General features: G+C 38.5%; 1 protein-coding gene across 1 annotated transcript in view; it reads right to left on the bottom strand.

The window, feature by feature from the left end:
• Positions 1–2,771: 2,771 nt before the first annotated feature.
• Positions 2,772–21,947, bottom strand: part of LOC117541150 — a 59,951-nt gene continuing 40,775 nt past the window's right edge. Inside the window, exons 15-24 of the mRNA XM_034208275.1 lie at positions 20,614–20,744; positions 18,995–19,163; positions 17,482–17,652; positions 13,044–13,073; positions 10,766–10,827; positions 9,037–9,094; positions 8,890–8,964; positions 8,398–8,572; positions 5,697–5,820; positions 2,772–4,853 (exon numbers count right to left, since the gene is read on the bottom strand). Coding sequence (XP_034064166.1) covers positions 4,601–4,853; positions 5,697–5,820; positions 8,398–8,572; positions 8,890–8,964; positions 9,037–9,094; positions 10,766–10,827; positions 13,044–13,073; positions 17,482–17,652; positions 18,995–19,163; positions 20,614–20,744 — 1,248 coding nt within the window. The 3' untranslated portion in view covers positions 2,772–4,600. The remainder of the gene's footprint in view (positions 4,854–5,696; positions 5,821–8,397; positions 8,573–8,889; positions 8,965–9,036; positions 9,095–10,765; positions 10,828–13,043; positions 13,074–17,481; positions 17,653–18,994; positions 19,164–20,613; positions 20,745–21,947) is intronic.

Here is a 21,947-nt window from a genome sequence, read left to right as displayed (position 1 = left end):
ACTCTAAATGTTTGTATACATCCTACATACTTTGACTGTTTTCAAACCCTTCAAATGCTATGATTTTTTGTTTTATTGATATACCAGTTTTTTCATAATTTTAACATACTTAACTATTTTATTCACATTTCAAGAAATACTATACTAAGACTTAACAAAAAAATCACATACTATACTATGGATAATTTTCCGACATACTTTGACTTCTTTTCAAACCTTTCACATACTATTCTATGACTTTTTTTTAAAGGTCCCATGTCGTGCTTTTCCGGTTATCACCCGTCCCCTTGTGTTATGAAGGTTTTTCTGCATGTAAACGGTCTGCAGTCAAAACCCTCAAAGTACACCCTGTAGAGAGTAAAACTAACACATAGACCAATCCGTGGAGCTCCACACACACACACTCTCAGCGGCGCTCTTACGGAGCGTCCACACTACAGCTTCAAAAAAAGCTTGGAGCTGGGCGTGTCTGAAGCTTGGGGATGTTATTCAAGCAACACAACCAACAACCAATCACATGAATCTCCCGCCCCCGACATACAAAGCAAAAACCCCCGGGGATTTTATGGGAGCAATATATATATATATATATATATATATATATATATAAACTCCCCAAACAGGCGAAAACCTACCAGTTTCACCCACTGTCTATATATATATGTCTATATATATATGTTCTTATTATATATATATATACGTATATATATATATATACGTATATATATATATATATACGTATATATATATATATATATACGTATATATATACGTATATCTTATATGTATATATATGTATATATATAATACGTATATATATATATTATATCTCTATATACGTATATATATATACTATATATATATATATCTATATACGTATATATATATATCTATTATATTTATATATACGTATATATATATACGTATATATATACGTATATATATATACGTATATATACGTATATATATACGTTATATACGTATATATTACGTATAATATATATATATACGTATATATATATATATATATATTATATATATATATATACGTATATATTATATATATATATACGTATATCTATATATATATATATATATACCGTATATATATATATCTATCTATATATCGTATATATATCTATCTATATATTTATACCGTATATATATATATCTATATATCGTATATATATATATCTATCTATATACCGTATATATATCTATCTATATATATATATACCGTATATATATATGTATATATATATATATATACATTGTTCAACTTCTGTCGCCTGAGTCGCCTGAGACGGACCGTTCTGCTACCCACAATTCAGTTCGGCGAAAAAAAGCGGCAACGTGACGTCACCCCATTCAAAGTGAATGGGCAGATTGAAGCTGTCGACGCTGCAGACGCTGTAGTGTGGACGGGCCGTTACACTGTAGGTGCGGGTGCTAGTGGAGCCTCGCAGATCGGGGTGCTGCAGCCTCCTCAGCACCCCCCCCCTTTCCGCGTCCAAGGTGCTGAGACTGAGTTCAGGCTGAGTTTCTCGGTGTCTCGCTGACCCCACGCAGCAACCAGGAAACGACACCAGTAACCCAGCTCCCACTGTCCGCTCCTCGAGCCTCAAAGGGCGGAGCAGCGAGCCCCGCAACGTCCCGCCAACACGACACCCAGACCCCACGCAGCAGCAGAGATGCTGTATGAGAAACCAATGTGAGTTTGGAACATTGAACAATATACATCTATTCTAGTAGACCTCAACGATGGAATTATGATCAGTAGAAATGGCCATGACCTTTAATGGTTTTTCACATTTCTGTACATACTATAGACTTGGTTTTCAAATGCTGAAATGTTTTTCACAGGGGTCACTTTACAACTCAATAAATAATAATGAAGTTGTAATAAATGTGATTAGAGGTCGAAGTCCCAGATTTGAGGAATCTAAAAGAACCGATATAAAAATGATCTATGCGCATTAAGAAGAGAGGGTTACGACCCTGGGTCGTTAGGTCATTTGTGTGTACATTTTTCCCTCCTGTGTGTGTGTGAGAGCAAGCAGGTGGTGCCCATTAGCTGATTAGCTACATTCTGCATGCTGATTGGTCCACCTGGGGAGACGGGAGGATATTAAGCTGCAGCCGTGCAGTTCCTCGGCCGCTCTCTCTGACTTGACTTCTCCCAACACAAATTTGCGTACGATATCTGTCCTGTTGTGCTAAATACTTATTTATACCGGTTCTTCTCTTGTGTCGTGAGACTGTTGTATGAAAAGCTACTGAACCTGTCTTTTTTCTTAGGAGAGCAAAACCCTTTTCTTTTGAATATTCGTTTTCTCCTGTTTTTACAGTAGAATAGGTAAGAAGCCTGTATGTTTATTTTCTCTTTCGTTAGGTAAGGTTTTTGTGTTTAAATGTTTGTTTGTGTTATGGTTTTGTTACTCCTGTTTGGTAATACTTTGTTGGTAATTAAATTTACCAAACGGCATTCTCTGACTCAGTGTCCGTGTTCTTGGGAGTGGGGAGAGTGCACATTTTGTGCTGCACCTAAGTTCCCCTAGACCAGGGGCGTAACAAGAGTATCTGGGAAACAGTTTTAAAGACTGTTTTTAAATGCCATTTTATAATATGTATTTCTTAATGTTTTCATTTTTGTAAAGCACTTTGAATTGCCTTGTGTTGAAAGCATAGACCGTATATATAAAGGTTGAAAGGTGCTTTGTGAATCAGTCAGACCCGCTGCGTAGCGACAACAATAAATACACAACATCCCATTTTTTATTGTCAAAATCGTTGAAATATTTATTTAATTGAAAGACTTCATGTCAACTCAAATAAGACATTTTTAAAACCTTTAAAAAAAACATACTGGGGGGGACGACGACATACATCTCGCTGATAAAAGAAAGAAACAAACGGTGAAGAAAGTGCTTTTTTTTTCTCGTGTTGAAACTAGAACATTCTCGTATTTCCTGCGAAACCTCTCTCCGCTCTCCACTTCCTGTTTTCAGTCTTGTATGTCCTGCCGTGACATCTCAGTTCGAGCCCTGATTGATCGGTCCGTGTAAAAAATATGACGGACTTTTGACTTTTTCGATATTTACAATCGTAGCGGCTGCTCGCCTTCCTGCCGTCCCTCTGAAGAGTTGCTGAGGATTCTTTATTGTAATGTTCCTAAATGAATCCTGTTCTGCATGTTGGTCTGTTTGAATGGAGGAGTTTCATTTTAGAGATGGCATTTGCTCCCTGATGAACGCGACATATGAAGAGTTCTGATCCAAAAATATAATATCTGAAAAGTGACATTACTATCATATTCCTCTGCCATCAAAACATGTCTCTTCTTTGAAAACGGCACTTATTCTTATTTTAGTTATAGAGGTGTTTTTAGTGATGTCACTGTGTTACGGAGTCAAAATGGAGGGAGAAGAATATTTCAATTTTTTCTCTGATGTTTTGGATTATAAATTCATACATACAACATATTTTAAAAGGTTTAAAATACAATGGCACTTATTTTTTTGGGCTGGGCTGTAAACACTGGTATTTGTCATTTAAGGGCAAGGATGATTTTTCATATATTTCCTACTTTTTATTGTAAAAAACTGAACTTCTACAGACTTAATATAATACAAGAGTTGGTTCAGATTTCTTCATGTGGAATAAAACTCCTGAAAATGTCTAATTTCACTGATTTAAACATCTCAGACCAACATGCAGTTCGACCTGTGTCTTTATTCTGTGAATCCCTAACGTTTAATATAATCTATAATTATATATATTTCTATTTCCCCGTCCATGAGTGTGTTTCCCTCCAGATAATACAATGCTTTTTAGGTGTTTTTTTGTAATAATAGCAAATATTCAAGAGCAAAACATTCTTGAATGTCTCATCGTAAACTTCTAAAAGAGAAACAAAATAAATTAAATCAGTTTCTTTTTGTACATACTTACATGATATGAAATGATGTGTTGTTGAACAGTAACTGGAGTTAAAGGCTGCAGCTATTAGCACACTGACCTCCCGCTGAAACGGGACGGACGGTTCGGAAAATAATAAACAAAGTAACGTTTACAAAACAAACAAAAACAACAAGCTAGCATGAATCAAGCGTGTCGTACCTCATCGTAAAGTTCGCTACGACCCGACCTTCGTATCAAAACATACCCGCTCTCTGTGATTTGATAAAATATCATCTATGCCACGGATGTTTGTTTTTGTGTAAATATCAAAAAATAGCTTGAACTTTTTTTATGTTTAAAGAAAAAATACTTGAATCGAACGCAATTTAAAAACCAGAATCTTCGTTAGCGATTGTTCTCTTCTCCGCCTCCAGGATTGACACTTATTTCGGGTAAAAAAAGGAAAGAACTTTCTTGCTTTGAATGGAGTTTGCTGCACATTTTTGCATCCTTCAAAATAAAAGCACGGCCTGAGCGCAAATACAACACAACCACTTGATTTTCGGGAGCTAAGTTGGCAGCAGCACGTAGCGACGAATCAGCGTGAAAAAAAGTCTGACTCCGGTTTTTTATAGTTTCAGTCTCTGGGGCAGAACTTATTTTTCCTTTCCTCCGCCTCCATGTTGTCCACCAGGGGGTGCTACATGTTGTACGCCACATATATGGGATCCAGCTGGTCGGCTAGGAATCCGTCGCGGAGGTGCATTCGCTGCTTTTCGCCACGGGAGTTGATGGGGATGACGCCGATGTCCACGACCACGACAACGCCTACGATCAGGTAGTGCTCCTCCAGAACCACGTTGGTTACCAGGGGCACGAGATCCAGAGCCTCGTGCTCCGATCCGTCCAGCTCCACCACCACCACCAGCAGGTTGGTCCAGGTGAACACCGCGCTGAGGAGGGGAGAACAAGAAGAACAAGTCAGTGGTATAAGAATAAGTCCTAAAACCCTAGGAATGAGTAGGAAGTCAATGTGTTTTCTGTTGTTAGCGTGAAATAATGTCTGTGGTTAACACAAGCTGAAGAGATTTTTGATCTACGAACTAAGTCATGTGACCGTGCTGTAGTTCCTTTATAGCCCAACATTAGCCGCCTTTAGCTTAGCGGTGGTGACGTGAAGTCATGTGACCGTGCTGTAGTTCCTTTATAGCCCAACATTAGCCGCTTTTAGCTTAGCGGTGGTGACGTGAAGTCATGTGACCGTGCTGTAGTTCCTTTATAGCCCAACATTAGCCGCTTTTAGCTTAGCGGTGGTGACGTGAAGTCATGTGACCGTGCTGTAGTTCCTTTATAGCCCAACATTTGCCACCTTTAGCTTAGCGGTGGTGACGTGGAGTCATGTGACCGTGCTGTAGTTCCTTTATAGCCCAACATTAGCCTCCTTTAGCTTAGCGGTGGTGACGTGAAGTCATGTGACCGTGCTGTAGTTCCTTTATAGCCCAACATTAGCCGCCTTTAGCTTAACGGTGGTGACGTGAAGTCATGTGACCGTGCTGTAGTTCCTTTATAGCCCAACATTAGCTTTTTACTTCAGGAATCATAAATTGGTGTTAATATGTGAAGATTATCCTGCTGAACAAAATGTGTGAGCATCATAAACAGGAGGCACAGAAGAAGAACAAGGAGAATAATTAGTTTTTAAGAGTAAATTGTTTTACTTCTGAGAGGCACACATAATTACAACTTGGTGGGAGTTATCTTTGAAAAGTGATAAAGTATTCTCGGGTGTTACTCACCACTCGGTGATGCTCTTGTGCGTCCGGATGACGGAGGTCTCGATGTCGATGGGATGGTAACGCATCCCTCTGAGCTCCATGGCCTCCTCCAGAGCTCCGACCACGTACAGAGCATCGTGACGCTCTGCACACACACACATGTATAGGTTATACATTTATTACTATGGTTTCTAACTTGAATTTCTTTAAATTACATTTCCTCCACGATATCGGAAGTAAAAACCAAAAACTGTTCAGAAAACAAAAGAGAGAAAGTGTGTAATTTCCAATGAGTCTGCTGCATTTCTGCTCTATACACTCAACAAATCCTGGTCAGCTATTATTAGATTATAGTAGTTTTATTTTTATAAATTTATAAACATCGTCTCTCCGGTGTAAAAGCAGACTAGCGGCATCACTTGAACGCCTCCCTGAAGCCCTTTAATCCTCCTCTCTGTGAACTCTGAAGGTCAGCCCCCATCCCCCCTTAAAGTGCCGATGTGCACTGCAGAACCAGAGACACTGAAATGGTTAAGTGTCAGACAGAGGTCAATTTATACTTTGTTACATTTGGTCAGAAATATTACAGTGGCTCACTTACCACATATATTATCACAGAGGGTTATAGCGCAGTTTGCTCAACATAACTATCAACACGACATGCAATAGAAGGATGTTTCGTATTACCCGAATATAAATCAAATATGAGACAGAAAACAGAGCCATGGTCAGCTGGCACTCATTTGTACATCACCTTTTTATATATATATCCTGCTTACTTGAAGTAAACGGTTATTTTGTGGGGTTTCATTTGTAATTATTGAGTGTTCTTGTATTTTAATGTGTTGATTTAGACCTCAGGACTGTGGGAAACAGTGTTTCGATCTTTCTGTGTGTACAAACATATTTTGAGATTGACAATAAAGTTGACTTTGACTTTTGACTGGAACTCTTTACCCGTCCATGTCATTCAGGAAAATTCTCATGTCCAATTCAAAAGGTTGCTAAAAAATCATCTCAGTATTATAAAGTATAATTGAACTGTGGCTATGTATTATTATTATCCGGAGTCATGGATGATCCTGCGGTCCTGTGTCCTGCATCGCGAGCCCTGGATCTTGAGTCGTGGCTGTGGTCCTGGATCATAGGCCCTGGATGGATATCCCCGTGGATTCATCTTCCTATTATACACACATGCATTTCCAAACATTTGGACTACCTATGTTGCAAATGTATTATCTCTTCAATTTACACACAGCATCTATTGCACGTCTGTCCGTCCTGGGAGAGGGATCCCTCCTCTGTTGCTCTCCCTGAGGTTTCTCCCATTTCCCTTAAACTGTGGGTTTTCTCCGGAAGTTTTTCCTTGTACGATGTGAGGGTCTAAGGACAGAGGGTCTAAGGACAGAGGGTCTAAGGATAGAGGGTGTCGTATTGTCATACTGATATTCTGTACACACTGTGAAGACCACTGAGACAAATGTAACATTTGTGATATTGGGCGATATAAAAAAACATTGATTGATTATGTACAATTATTTGTATTTTTTGTTTGGCCTTATGATGGATAAAAAGGGATGACCATTTTAGTTTTCACTTCATATAGCATTGCATGAAATGATAAGCTGTTTTGTTTTTGTTTTATGTGTGTGTGTGTGTGTGTGTGTGTGTGTGTGTGTGTGTGTGTGTGTGTGTGTGTGTGTGTGTGTGTGTGTGTGTGTGTGTGTGTGTGTGTTGTAGAGTTATATTTGTATTTATTCATGTTAGCAAACTATGGATAAGCTTAAAATGGGAATAATTTGGGTAAAACTGTGAGCTGCATTTGGGGCCTGTTGACATGTGTTTTTGAGGACAAAGGAAGATGGGGGAAGGTGAGAGCATGTCCTGATTTGCATTCAACTTAGAACGAGCTACAGTGGTTGTAATATTAAGAGAGGTCCCTTGGGTTTCTCTGGTGGTTATCAACAGTAGCAGTTAAGTGAATACTGTTCAAACAATACCTGTGTTTGTGTTTTATATTGATTTCTCTGTTTTATCCTTTCATAAATGTAAGGACTACAAATGGCTATAAACATTCTGGGCTGGTTGGAGTAAACAGGGTTTTATTGCTCTGTGGGGGAGGTGTAGGTATGCAGGCCTTGAGACCTTTTGTTGGAAAGTGAGCCTGTTTGGTTTCCTGCTGCGTTTCCTGCTGCGTTGCGTCTCCCAATGAGATGACCTGAAAAGATGACCAGCTGACCTAACACCAAACCCCTCCTTCTTACTCTGGTATATATCCGGTGGATCCCTGGCGTTCGGCCTCTTCTTCACATGCTGCCCTCGGGTGAAAGTAGCTCTGCAGTATGCGGACCAGAGCAGGAGTAAGCCGGCATTACTCCTTAAGCATTGCAATATAACTGTAATATATCATGTTGTATTGTAATGATTGTATTGCATTGTCATATTGCCATTAAAGTAGATTATTGTTAACGGTTACTTTGTAGATATGGATTCCTTCCTGTATTAACCAGCTTCATAGGAACGCGCGGAGATTTGAAAAGCGGATCAGATATCCCTTTAAATCTCCAACAGTGTGTGTGTGTGTGTGTGTGTGTGTGTGTGTGTGTGTGTGTGTGTGTGTGTGTGTGTGTGTGTGTGTGAGGACCCCAGGAAGAATAGCCAATGCTCATGCTAGTGCTAATGGGGATCCTAATAAAGAATGAGAACAAGTCCCCCTCCTCACCCCCGCTGGCGTCCGTCAGCTCGGTGCGCCGCAGGAACCCCAGATACCCGGTTCGAGCCCAGAGGGTCTGCGTGTCTCCGAAGCTCAGCCTGGAGTTGAAGTGGTCGGACTGCAGCGCCTCGTCTCCGTACACCGTGAAGTACCCGCTGGAGTTATGGCCGCTCTGCACCCAGATCTGGAGACAGTCGCATGTTAGAGCAGGGGAGGTGTTTAAAACGTTTATTTATTTATCTAATTTGATGTTATATTATTATGTTTTATTCATAATTTCTTTCTTTATTAAAAATATATATAAATCTTTACATATTTGTTTGGTTTATTGCATCAATGATCATCTTATATATAATATGATATGTATTAAATTGGCTTTTTTTACCCAATACTTCTACTTTTGGTACTTTAAGTATATTTTGATGCCAATATGCAGGATTTGTACTCAGAATTTACAAGGGGAAATTATTACTTCTTTATACAACATTTTTGCACACGTACCTCTCCCAGATGCGACTCTCCCATTGGTCCTTTGGTCTCCGGGTTGGCGATGATGATCCGGACCCCCGGCAGGATCTGATCACAGACCAAACATTAATATTTAAATCATTCAAACATTTGAAATACAGAAAATAAAAAACAACTCACCTTCCCAGACTCCATGAGAGGAAGGCTGTGAGGAGACCCCCGCTCCACTAGTCTGACCCTGAGGAGGGGACAACAAGGAGAGGACTCTTTAAAGTAGAGACACTACATACTGATATACACCTGAACATCAGCAGGAGAGGACTCTTTAAAGTAGAGACACTATACTGATATACACCTGAACATCAGCAGGAGAGGACTCTTTAAAGTAGAGACACTACATACTGATATACACCTGAACATCAGCAGGAGAGGACTCTTTAAAGTAGAGACACTACATACTGATATACACCTGAACATCAGCAGGAGAGGACTCTTTAAAGTAGAGACACTACATACTGATATACACCTGAACATCAGCAGGAGAGGACTCTTTAAAGTAGAGACACTACATACTGATATACACCTGAGGATCAGCAGGAGAGGACTCTTTAAAGTAGAGACACTACATACTGATATACACCTGAACATCAGCAGGAGAGGACTCTTTAAAGTAGAGACACTGTATACTGATATACACCCGAACATCAGCAGGAGAGGACTCTTTAAAGTAGAGACACTACATACTGATATACACCTGAACATCAGCAGGAGAGGACTCTTTAAAGTAGAGACACTACATACTGATATACACCTGAACATCAGCAGGAGAGGACTCTTTAAAGTAGAGACACTACATACTGATATACACATCAGCAGGAGAGGACTCTTTAAAGTAGAGACACTACATACTGATATACACCTGAGGATCAGCAGGAGAGGACTCTTTAAAGTAGAGACACTACATACTGATATACACCTGAACATCAGCAGGAGAGGACTCTTTAAAGTAGAGACACTACATACTGATATACACCTGAACATCAGCAGGAGAGGACTCTTTAAAGTAGAGGCACTACATACTGATATACACCTTAACATCAGCAGGAGAGGACTCTTTAAAGTAGAGGCACTACATACTGATATACACCTGAACATCAGCAGGAGAGGACTCTTTAAAGTAGAGAGACTACATACTGATATACACCTGAACATCAGCAGGAGAGGACTCTTTAAAGTAGAGACACTACATACTGATATACACCTGAACCTCTTGCTCCTGACACTTTTACTTTTTTTGAGAGTGAGCTGGTGTCTGTCTGAGTTTTGTATCTCAGTTTCTCTCCTTTAATCCCAGTGGATCATCTTGTCAGGAGAAATTTGAATACATAAATATTCCAGCTTGTCAACAATGAGCTGTTGTCCATTTCTGTGTCCTGGAAAATGTCAGTTTCACCATCTCTGCAAATGAAATCTGACACTAATGCTGAGCACACTATTTTTTAAACCTCCTGTTGGTTCATTAAGTCTTCCCTGAAAAGTTTATTTTTTTATAAATAACTAATGTTTAAATTGGGACATTTCGCAGGTACGTGATACAAATAATAATAATAAATGTAATGGAAGTGAATCCGATCAAGAAATACAAGCATACAATTCCAGAAAGTCTTAAGATATTAGCTGATTATTATTATATATTATTTGATCTGCTTTAAAGGGGTCCGATTATGCTTTTGTATTAACTGTACAAACCCTAAAAAGCAGAACAAGGCCTCTTTAAATACAGGTTTTGACATTTTGTATTTGTACTTTTACTAGTTACTTATAAGTAAAGGTAATTAACGTTTTCCACTACTTTTAGTTTCCAATATCTTAGTCACAAAACAATAAATAAGTTAGTGTTTTATCTCACCTGTCATGTCGTAGCGCTCTCATGTCAACGAACACGGTGGTGGGGTCGGGTCCTGAGGTACCCTGAGGAACAACAACAACACATTGTTTACCTTTACTGTTCAATACCAATACAAATAATAATATAGTGCATCTGCATGACTAATCTACTCCTACAGTGGAGGCGACTACTCGTGCTTTTAGTGCTCAGAGGGAAGAGCTTTGAGTTTCAGACAGAAAGCTTCTACAACATTTTACAGGATTTACGGGAGAACAGCAGCGGGATGATTTTAGAAAGAAAAGAAAACACAAATTAAAGTATTAACAAAGATATTCCAACATAAAAAGCTTTCTAAAATCTACTTGATTAGCGTGCAAAGAAAGAAAAAAGAGGGGAAAGTGAAACCAAGCCGAGGGGAAAAGAAAGATGGAAAACAGGGGTGATGAACATACACTACATTAAAAACCATGAAAATATACATCTAGAAAATAGGATTCAACCCTATAGAGTGGTGCAGGGATGGAACTACAGCACGGTCACATGACTTCACGTCACCACCGCTAAGCTAAATGTGGCTAATGTTGGGCTATAGGAACTGCAGCACGGTCATATGACTTCACGTCACCACCGCTAAGCTAAAGGAGGCTAATGTTGGGCTATAAAGGAACTACAGCACGGTCATATGACTTCACCTCACCACCGCTAAGCTAAAGGAGGCTAATGTTGGGCTATAAAGGAACTACAGCACGGTCACATGACTTCACGTCACCACCGCTAAGCTAAAGGCGGCTAATGTTGGGCTATAAAGGAACTACAGCACGGTCACATGACTTCACGTCACCACCGCTAAGCTAAAGGTGGCTAATGTTGGGCTATAAAGGAACTACAGCACGGTCACATGACTTCACGTCACCACCGCTAAGCTAAAGGTGGCTAATGTTGGGCTATAAAGGACCGACAGCACGGTCACATGACTTCACGTCACCACCGCTAAGCTAAAGGCGGCTAATGTTGGGCTATAAAGGAACTACAGCACGGTCACATGACTTCACGTCGCCACCGCTAAGCTAAAGGAGGCTAATGTTGGGCTATAAAGGAACTACAGCACGGTCACATGACTTCACATCACCATGGCTAAGCTAAAGGCGGCTAATGTTGGGCGTGATGACGTTTAGTCGTCTCATTTAGACTCTTGTTATCAACGGCTGTTTTTAAATCCAACAGTGGGGTATTTGCTGATGTATTTTATGTCGTAGAACAAACATCTCTTCAGCTTGTGACTTCCAGGAACTGATAAAATGCCAACTCATTCCAGCACCACTCTATGGATATCAGTTATACTCCTCTGTTTTTTATTGTGATTATGAGTGAAAACGTGAAGTGAAGTCAGAGAAACAGAAAGATAAACCCCCGCTCCTCTCTCTCTCTTCCTCCACCATCCCTCCTTCCCCTCGTTTCTCTCTCAGAGGGGATTAATAAACCTTCGCAGAGAGAAACTGAACACACAGCCCACCACCGGACACACAGCGGCACAAACACACACCCAGAGAACAACATGGCCGACTGCATCAGCTCCATCATGTAGCAATTTGTTGTACAATTTAAGAGTTAGTACCAAAATGGTTTGTACTGGCGGAGAAGTTTCTGTTGAGTTTTTAAGTGTTTAAACATTTTTTTTAGGTCACTATTGTAATCTATTATCAATGCACGCTCACACAATAATTTTGCTCCACAATTTGGATTTTTCCATCCTTTTGGTTTGGTGGTTTTTGATCTTGAACACTGAAAAATATAATAATGCATTCAAACTTTTCATTTCTGAATTATTTCAAAATCATAAATGTATTTTCATTTTTCACTTTTTATATAAGCTTTGAAACTGAGATATTTTTCAGATGTTGTGCTTTCAGATTCAGATCATTTCAGTCTAGTATATTTTCCTTATTTCTGCTTTACTTGTAGAAGTTCAAGGCCAAAACTGTGCTGTAGCGATTGTGCACGTCTCATCCAAAATTTGGAATCCTTTGAGCAAATGATCTCCATTGACCTCTGCAGATTAACATTACAACGTGTTGATTTTGGAGCATTATTTCTGCTTTTCAGCTTAAATTCTTGTGTGACCACGCGCTAACTTTAGTGAATCCAGACTACCTGCAGCTCCTTTCGTCTGTAACCTTGAAAAAATGACTGATTTACTGATAATATTCCATAAAATCTCTGCTCTGAAGCTAGCTGATGAGCTGACAGGAAGTGGGTGGAGGTGGTGGTGTTTCAGGAAGGAAGTGATGGTGTTTCATACCTGATCCGAAAACTTCCCCAGCCTGTGAGGCTACAGCAGCAGAGAGGAGGAGGAGGAGGAGGAGGAGGAGGAGGAGGAGGAGGAGGAGGAGGAGGAGGAGGAGGAGGAGGAGGAGGAGGAGGAGGAGGAGGAGGAGGGAGGAGGAGGAGGAAGAAGATGAGAGATGTGGGTGGGGTTATGATTAAAACAAGGAAGGAAGAAAGAAAGAAAGAAAGAAAAATGTCAAACTGAAGGAAACCAAAGGAGCGTTCAGCCGGCTGTTAGTTTCATTAAGAAAGCTGCTATAAAACATGGTGTCATGTTAGAGGTTATTACATGATGTTGATATCTCTAACAATATGTAGAATATTCTCCATAGAGGCTTACATGTTATCTATAACTTAGGATCAATATCTCAATGTTAAGCAATACTTTAGTTCAATGGAATATTGGAAATACATGTAATTTAAGATCACATGACGTCCTTCTATCCTCTACTGACTTAGTGACATTACAAATATGTATTATGATCAAAATAAATACTTTTATATAAAAAGTACAACATATTTAATAAAAATGCACAGTCATAAAATACAAATAAATAAAAAACAATTCATTATTTCATATTTCATAAAAAATAAAAAATTACAAATGTTTACAGTATAATAAATATATTTTAAATACAATTTTGCTGATTTAATCCAAATCGTTTGATTGTCCTCTCCATTTAATTTTGAAAATAAATCTTTGTGACAATTAAAAAAAACACAACAAATGGTAAAGAAAATATAAGAAAAATAAACTTTAAATTGAACTTGGAGACAATATGATTTGATCCACTTCAGGGTTCAAATCATATCTGGGATGTAAGAGCAATGATTGGCTGGAAATGGAGGAATGACACACAGAAAGAGCTGAAAGTCTCCTAAATAGTTTACTTTGTTTTGATGATTAAGAACAGAACGACTGTGGCTTTAATTTTCATAATTGTCCAACTATTGAATCTCCCCGCAAACCTGTTATTTGGTACCTAAAACATATCAATGTTGCATGTTTAAAGGTCCCCTATCATACTGTTTCTCATCAATATATTACAGGTCTCAGATATATATAGAACCTGTCTCTGATTGGCTGAAACACCAAACAGATCATTGCTGCATTACCCATAATCCCCTCTGTTTCAGCCCTGTTTCCAAAGTGCTGATTCTCTGTCTGTTACTTTAGATGAAAATAAGGAGCCCCTCCCCACGCCCCTCTGAGAGACATTTGGTTACAAAGAACACAATGGTGCTCTAGAGGAGATTCAGGTGATAAGGGGGGGGGGTTACCTTGGTTGCTGATTGGCTAATGGTTACACAAGACAACACATCATGATGACATCATAAAGTGGCCAAAATCTGATCAGCTCATTTTCAGACAGGTTTTTATAGAAATGGATCAGGACAAAAAGAGAGAGAGTCTTTGTTCCTGAAACTTTCAGAGTCTCTTTACACAGAGTTGATGTAGAAGAGACATGAAAAAGTGGATTTTGCATAATAGGTGACCTTTAAAAAAAGAAGTACATATGGTCCTTATTGCACTTACATCCACACACTTTAAAACCAAAAATAAACATGGTTCATCTGCCCAGGATGTGTAGACATGTTTCAAAAGATAAAATAAAATGCTCTAAACTTTGAATGCCATACAGACAGAATCGCAGTGATGTGGTTTAACCTGCAATTCCCAAAATGGTACGATATTTTGAATTTACGACACCACCGCTAAGCTAAAGGTGGCTAATGTTGGGTTATAAAGGACCTACAGCACGGTCACATGACTTCACGTCACCACCGCTAAGCTAAAGGCGGCTAATGTTGGGCAATAAAGGAACTACAGCACGGACACATGACTTCACGTCACCACCGCTAAGCTAAAGGTGGCTAATGTTGGGCTATAAAGGAACTACAGCACGGTCACATGACTTCACGTCACCACCGCTAAGCTAAAGGCGGCTATTGTTGGGCTATAAAGGAACTACAGCACGGTCACATGACTTCACGTCACCACCGCTAAGCTAAAGGTGGCTAATGTTGGGCTATAAAGGAACTACAGCACGGTCACATGACTTCAAGTCACCACCGCTAAGCTAAAGGCGGCTATTGTTGGGCTATAAAGGAACTACAGCACGGTCACATGACTTCACGTCACCACCGCTAAGCTAAAGGTGGCTAATGTTGGGCTATAAGATCAAATAAAATGCTCTAAAGTTTGAATGCCATACAGACAGAATTGAAGGGATGTGGTTTAACCTGTAATGCCCACAATTGTACGATATAAAACTCAATTTATGGTTTAATCTGAGAGCTGGAAAGCTGATTGAGATGAGTCCTTGGTCCCTAAAAGCACCAATTCATTTTAAGGCTAATTGACATTTAACAAAAAGACCTGTTAACAAAGAGCTAACTTCCTAACGTACTATTTCAGCTAACTTCTTCCACAAGTACACACACTGTACATTTTACATTTATATTCAATCTAATATTTTATTCCTCAGATACTTATGTATAAATCATATCCTGCTTTATATTTTGTTACTGTACATTTGTAATTCAACATGTATATTTTCTACTTTTTTTTTTTAATGCTATTTTATTTCTATTGAGATGTTTACATTTTGGAACATTTATCTTTAGTCTTTACATTTGTATTGTACAATGTCTTTTTATGCTGCTGCAATACAAAAACATCCTGAATTGGGATCAATAAAGTACTTCTTATCTTATCTTACAAACAAACGAAATGCACCAGTAGCTTTTGTCAAAATCAGCTTCTTAAAAAAGGTATGAAAAAAGCTAGTTTCTCCACATCCAGCCAGCGAGTCACCTAAATGACTAACACTGGTTATGTATTGTCGAAACACAATACAAATATTTGTTATCACCAGAGGTGGGAAGTAGTGGAGTACAAATACTTCGTTACTGTACTTAAGTACATTTCTCTGGTATCAGTACTTTACTCCACTACTTATTTTTCTGACGACTTTTTACTTTTACTTCTTATATTTTGAACTCAAATACCTGTACTTTCTACTTCTTACATGTTGAACACAAATACCTGTACTTTCTACTTCTTACATGTTGAACTCAAATACCTGAACTTTCTACTTCTTACATGTTGAACACAAATACCTGTACTTTCTACTTCTTACATGTTGAACACAAATACCTGTACTTTCTACTTCTTACATGTTGAACACAAATACCTGTACTTTCTACTTCTTACATGTTGAACACAAATACCTGTACTTTCTACTTCTTACATGTTGAACACAAATACCTGTACTTTCTACTTCTTACATGTTGAACACAAATACCTGTACTTTCTACTTCTCACATGTTGAACTCAAATACCTGTACTTTCTACTTCTTACATGTTGAACTCAAATACCTGTACTTTCTACTTCTTACATGTTGAACTCAAATACCTGTACTTTCTACTTCTTATATGTTGAACCCAAATACCTGTACTTTCTACTTCTTACATGTTGAACTCAAATACCTGTACTTTCTACTTCTTACATGTTGAACTCAAATACCTGTACTTTCTACTTCTCACATGTTGAACCCAAATACCTGTACTTTCTACTTCTTACATGTTGAACTCAAATACCTGTACTTTCTACTTCTTACATGTTGAACTCAAATACCTGTACTTTCTACTTCTTACATGTTGAACTCAAATACCTGTACTTTCTACTTCTTACATGTTGAACTCAAATACCTGTACTTTCTACTTCTTACATGTTGAACTCAAATACCTGTACTTTCTACTTCTTACATGTTGAACACAAATACCTGTACTTTCTACTTCTTACATGTTGAACCCAAATACCTGTACTTTCTACTTCTTACATGTTGAACTCAAATACCTGTACTTTCTACTTCTTACATGTTGAACTCAAATACCTGTACTTTCTACTTCTTACATGTTGAACACAAATACCTGTACTTTCTACTTCTTACATGTTGAACTCAAATACCTGTACTTTCTCCTTCTCTCATTTTCCAAACAGCTGGTTCCTTTAGTCTGAATGTGTGTTTGATGCGTGATCATTATTCTTTAGAGTCATTGCGTGCCTATTGATTTGAACACGATCCGTGTATCCATCATTTCCTGCTCTTCTCTAAAGAAGAGGGACCAATGGAAACGTTGTCACGTTGCCGTTGTTCAGCATGGAAACATTCATTAGCTAACAATGACATTATTGTTCTATTAATATAAAGGGAGGTCAGGTACTCTTTAAAACAGCTGCTAGTTATGGGTACTTTTTACTGAAGTACATTTCAAAGCCTCTTTACTTTTACTTGAGTAAATAAGTTTAGTCAGTACTTCTACTTTTACCAGAGTATTTTTAAACAAGAGTATCTGTACTTCTACTTGAGTTAAGGATGTGAGTACTTTTGGTTTATTGTGTTACCTGCAGGCAGATGGCGAGGTTGACCCGGCAGCCGAAGGAGGTGCTGACGGCCCGCGGGTGGAGGCCCAGATCCTTGAAGAGTTTGGAGAAGGACTGAGTGAGGGCGGTGCGAGGACGCTCCTCCGCTACGACCACACAGGTCCTGACCCGGGATAGGTCCAACCCCCGAGCCTGCAGTAGAACAAAAACATTTAGTTATCTAATTATTTATTTACTTATTCATCAGCAGGAGAGGACTCTTTAAAGTAGAGACACTACATACTGAAATACACCTGAACATCAGCAGGAGAGGCCTCTTTAAAGTAGAGACACTACATACTGATATACACCTGAACATCAGCAGGAGAGGACTCTTTAAAGTAGAGACACTACATACTGATATACACCTGAACATCAGCAGGAGAGGACTCTTTAAAGTAGAGACACTACATACTGATATACACCTGAACATCAGCAGGAGAGGACTCTTTAAAGTAGAGACACTACATACTGATATACACCTGAACATCAGCAGGAGAGGACTCTTTAAAGTAGAGACACTACATACTGATATACACCTGAACATCAGCAGGAGAGGACTCTTTAAAGTAGAGACACTACATACGGATATACACCTGAACATCAGCAGGAGAGGACTCTTTAAAGTAGAGACACTACATACTGATATACACCTGAACATCAGCAGGAGAGGACTCTTTAAAGTAGAGACACTACATACTGATATACACCTGAACATCAGCAGGAGAGGACTCTTTAAAGTAGAGACACTACATACTGATATACACCTGAACATCAGCAGGAGAGGACTCTTTAAAGTAGAGACACTACATACTGATATACACCTGAACATCAGCAGGAGAGGACTCTTTAAAGTAGAGACACTACATACTGATATACACCTGAACATCAGCAGGAGAGGACTCTTTAAAGTAGAGACACTACATACTGATATACACCTGAACATCAGCAGGAGAGGACTCTTTAAAGTAGAGACACTACATACTGATATACACCTGAACATCAGCAGGAGAGGACTCTTTAAAGTAGAGACACTACATACTGATATACACCTGAACATCAGCAGGAGAGGACTCTTTAAAGTAGAGACACTACATACTAATATACACCTGAACATCAGCAGGAGAGGACTCTTTAAAGTAGAGACACTACATACTGATATACACCTGAACATCAGCAGGAGAGGACTCTTTAAAGTAGAGACACTACATACTGATATACACCTGAACATCAGCAGGAGAGGACTCTTTAAAGTAGAGACACTACATACTGATATACACCTGAACATCAGCAGGAGAGGACTCTTTAAAGTAGAGACACTACATACTGATATACACCTGAACATCAGCAGGAGAGGACTCTTTAAAGTAGATACACTACATACTGATATACACCTGAACATCAGCAGGAGAGGACTCTTTAAAGTAGAGACACTACATACTGATATACACCTGAACATCAGCAGGAGAGGACTCTTTAAAGTAGCACTCTTTACCTTCAGGGAGTCAGTCTGCAGCCCCAGTCCCTTGGTGCAGAGCTCCATGACGCTGTAGGAGCAGAAAGTGTCTCGGACCTTGAACTGACTGACGGCCGACAGCCAGAGGGAGGGGTTGAGCTCCAGCTCTGAGGGGGGGATCAGGATGGACTGGTGCCCCGAGTACACACTGTGGGAGAGACAAGACAAAAAACAGCTGAGCAAAGAGGGGTTGATGCCAAAAAACGTGCTAGCTAAACTGATCCAAGCAAAAACACGCTGTAAACTTTTTTATACAGTAGTTATTAAATTTTGTATTTTTTTTCAATTTAAATTATTTATTTTTTCTACTTTCTTGTTTATTTATTTTCTTTTAATTGTTATTGTACAATGCCATGTCTTTTTATGCTGCTGCAACACAAACATTTCCCAAATTGGGATCAATAAAGTTCTGTCTTATCTTACCTAGAGCTCCACTACCTTATATATTTTAAATAATAATAAACGCATTCATGGGATTTCCTATTTCTCCATGAACCCTAAACACAAGGTACTGTGTGTTAGCAAGTTATGCAACACCACTGGCAAGTCTTTTCTATAGATGTCATTTCATCTTTTTTTGATAACCCTGACAAAAAAACAAACCCAAAATCACCTTTAAATACTATTTTTGTTCACATTTTTAACATAAATAAAGTAATTTACCACATTTAACACCACACAAACTCAAAATCTTGCCCAGTATATGTGTCTAATATCTAGTCAGAATATGTCTCTACACCTGATGCAACACATAATAACTTCAGAAGTAACACTGCAGTGAGATATCGGCTCTTGTTTTTAGACAATGCACCATCTTGTTAAGTCGTATCTCAGAATAAACACATATTTATTAGAAAATCACCAACTATCAGAAAACAGAAACACTTTGAGCTTTGAACCTTTTCCAGATTCTGGTAAATATAGTTCAAAATTAGTTTTCCCAGATAATGACAAGATGTGATTTATCTAAATATCCCTTCTTATTTCAAGACATCTAACCAAGCACATGTTCACTTGTTCTATTGGCAGATTTTTGTACTGATTTCAAGTGAAAACAGTTTTCAATATTGTTTAACTTGTTTTTGGAGCAGCATGTTTTCCAGTGAACAGATTATTTAGGCAAACAAACACAATAAGACATAACCCTCTACAACAGGGGTGTCAAACTCAAGGCCCGGGGGCCAAATTCGGCCCACGACCTAATTTTATGTGGCCCGCAAGAGCTTGCAAAGAATATAATATACAATACAATTGGTGTAATTGTTGAATATTTGCTTTCAATTATTTGCCCGAGACTTCTGCTTTCAGACGTAGTTATTTAGGAAGATATTACCAGAACTGATAATAATCCAATGCAGGGCCAACAATGTAATATAATACATTATTTAATATATATTATATATTTACATATGTATATTTATATATAATTAAAATTAAAACCGGCCCTTTGAGTGCCACCATAATGCTGATGTGGCCCGGGATGAAATTGAGTTTGACACCCCTGCAAGATAAAACAATAACAACCTTCTCAATGTACTAGAAGCTATTTTACAGTTGCACTAAGTAGTGTATGTTGATGTTGAATGGGTGGTTCTGACCTGCAGAGGCACCAGAGCACGAAGCCCAGGCCGCAGTACGGGTCCAGGCAGATGGCCACCTCTCGGGAGGGATACAGCTCACACTGCAGCTTGATGGAGCGGCAGAAGGCACTGGTGGCTGTGTGAGACATCTGAACACAAATATTGACTTTAAACCAGTTTATTATACATTTTATATTTTCTACATCCTCTTTCTATTATCAGATGTCAAAGAAAGTCAATCATTTTGCCCAAAAAAAGAATATAAATACATCAGATACAATTATTGTATGGCTGCAGCTTCAACGAGTACTAACAAAGATATATCAACTCAAAATATTTTATTCATACATTTTTATTTATTTTACTTTTTTCTGAATGTTTAATCAAACATTTTTTATTATTTTTTTTTAACTTTACATTTTTTTTGTTTAAATAAAAACATAAAAAATGGAATAAAGTACAATAATATCAACATAAAATATTTTGAGTTGAAACATATTTTTTACAAATACAGTTCGCACACATATTATGGTATTGTTTATTATTATTTGTATTATAATTTTCTTTTGTTTTTTATTTTTTTTGGTCTATTATTCAATTCTTTCTGTACATTTTTTTGGGATCTTATTTCTTTCAGAGTAAGGACGAGAAAATTGAAAAAAAAAAGATTTCTTCTGCCTCACACTCGATACTTCCTGTCGTGCAGCTTCGATGAAACATTGAATTAACTGGACATAAAAAGCCCTGATTATCTCAACAACACTGTGACGATGAGACGACCGCCTTGTTAGTCTCTCTGTGTTTCGGCTCAGCGCTGCTCATTAATAGGGCTGAACGATTAATCGATTTTAAATCGAAATCGCGATTTTAAATGATGCGATTATCAAATCGCAAAGCCTGCGATTTTTTTCAACATGTTTTTTTTTTTTTACAATTTTTTTTCTTTTTTTCTTGTGTGTCAGTCATCCACACCAATCAGAAGTGCTGTGCTCCACATGTACCAGCCGTTGTTAACCAATCAGAAGCGGCCCATGATAGAAGGTGATAGACAGATTGATCCAATCACCTGCCAAGTGCTTTTGAAAGTGCCTGCCCTTTCCAAATGGCTTCCAAAGGAGCTTTAGATGGTTTGGTGAAGCATCTGAGTCAGGTTAGTAATGCTCCATCACATGTTTCTATTACAGGGTGAATCTTAAACTGAAGCTCGACTTTAAAGCAGCCCAACGGAAGTTACATGTAAGTTTAGTTTTTTCACTCGTAGCTCGGGCTGCGGGGATGCTAGAGACGGGAGCACGTTGATGCGACCTTCCTAGCCGGAGATATGGCCGCATTTTACAATAAACTTCCGTTGG

This window comes from Gymnodraco acuticeps, unplaced genomic scaffold (assembly GCF_902827175.1).
Source record: "Gymnodraco acuticeps unplaced genomic scaffold, fGymAcu1.1, whole genome shotgun sequence".
In the NCBI taxonomy this organism is placed as follows: Eukaryota; Metazoa; Chordata; class Actinopteri; order Perciformes; family Bathydraconidae; genus Gymnodraco; species Gymnodraco acuticeps.
This window is presented reverse-complemented; position numbering and strand designations above follow the sequence as displayed.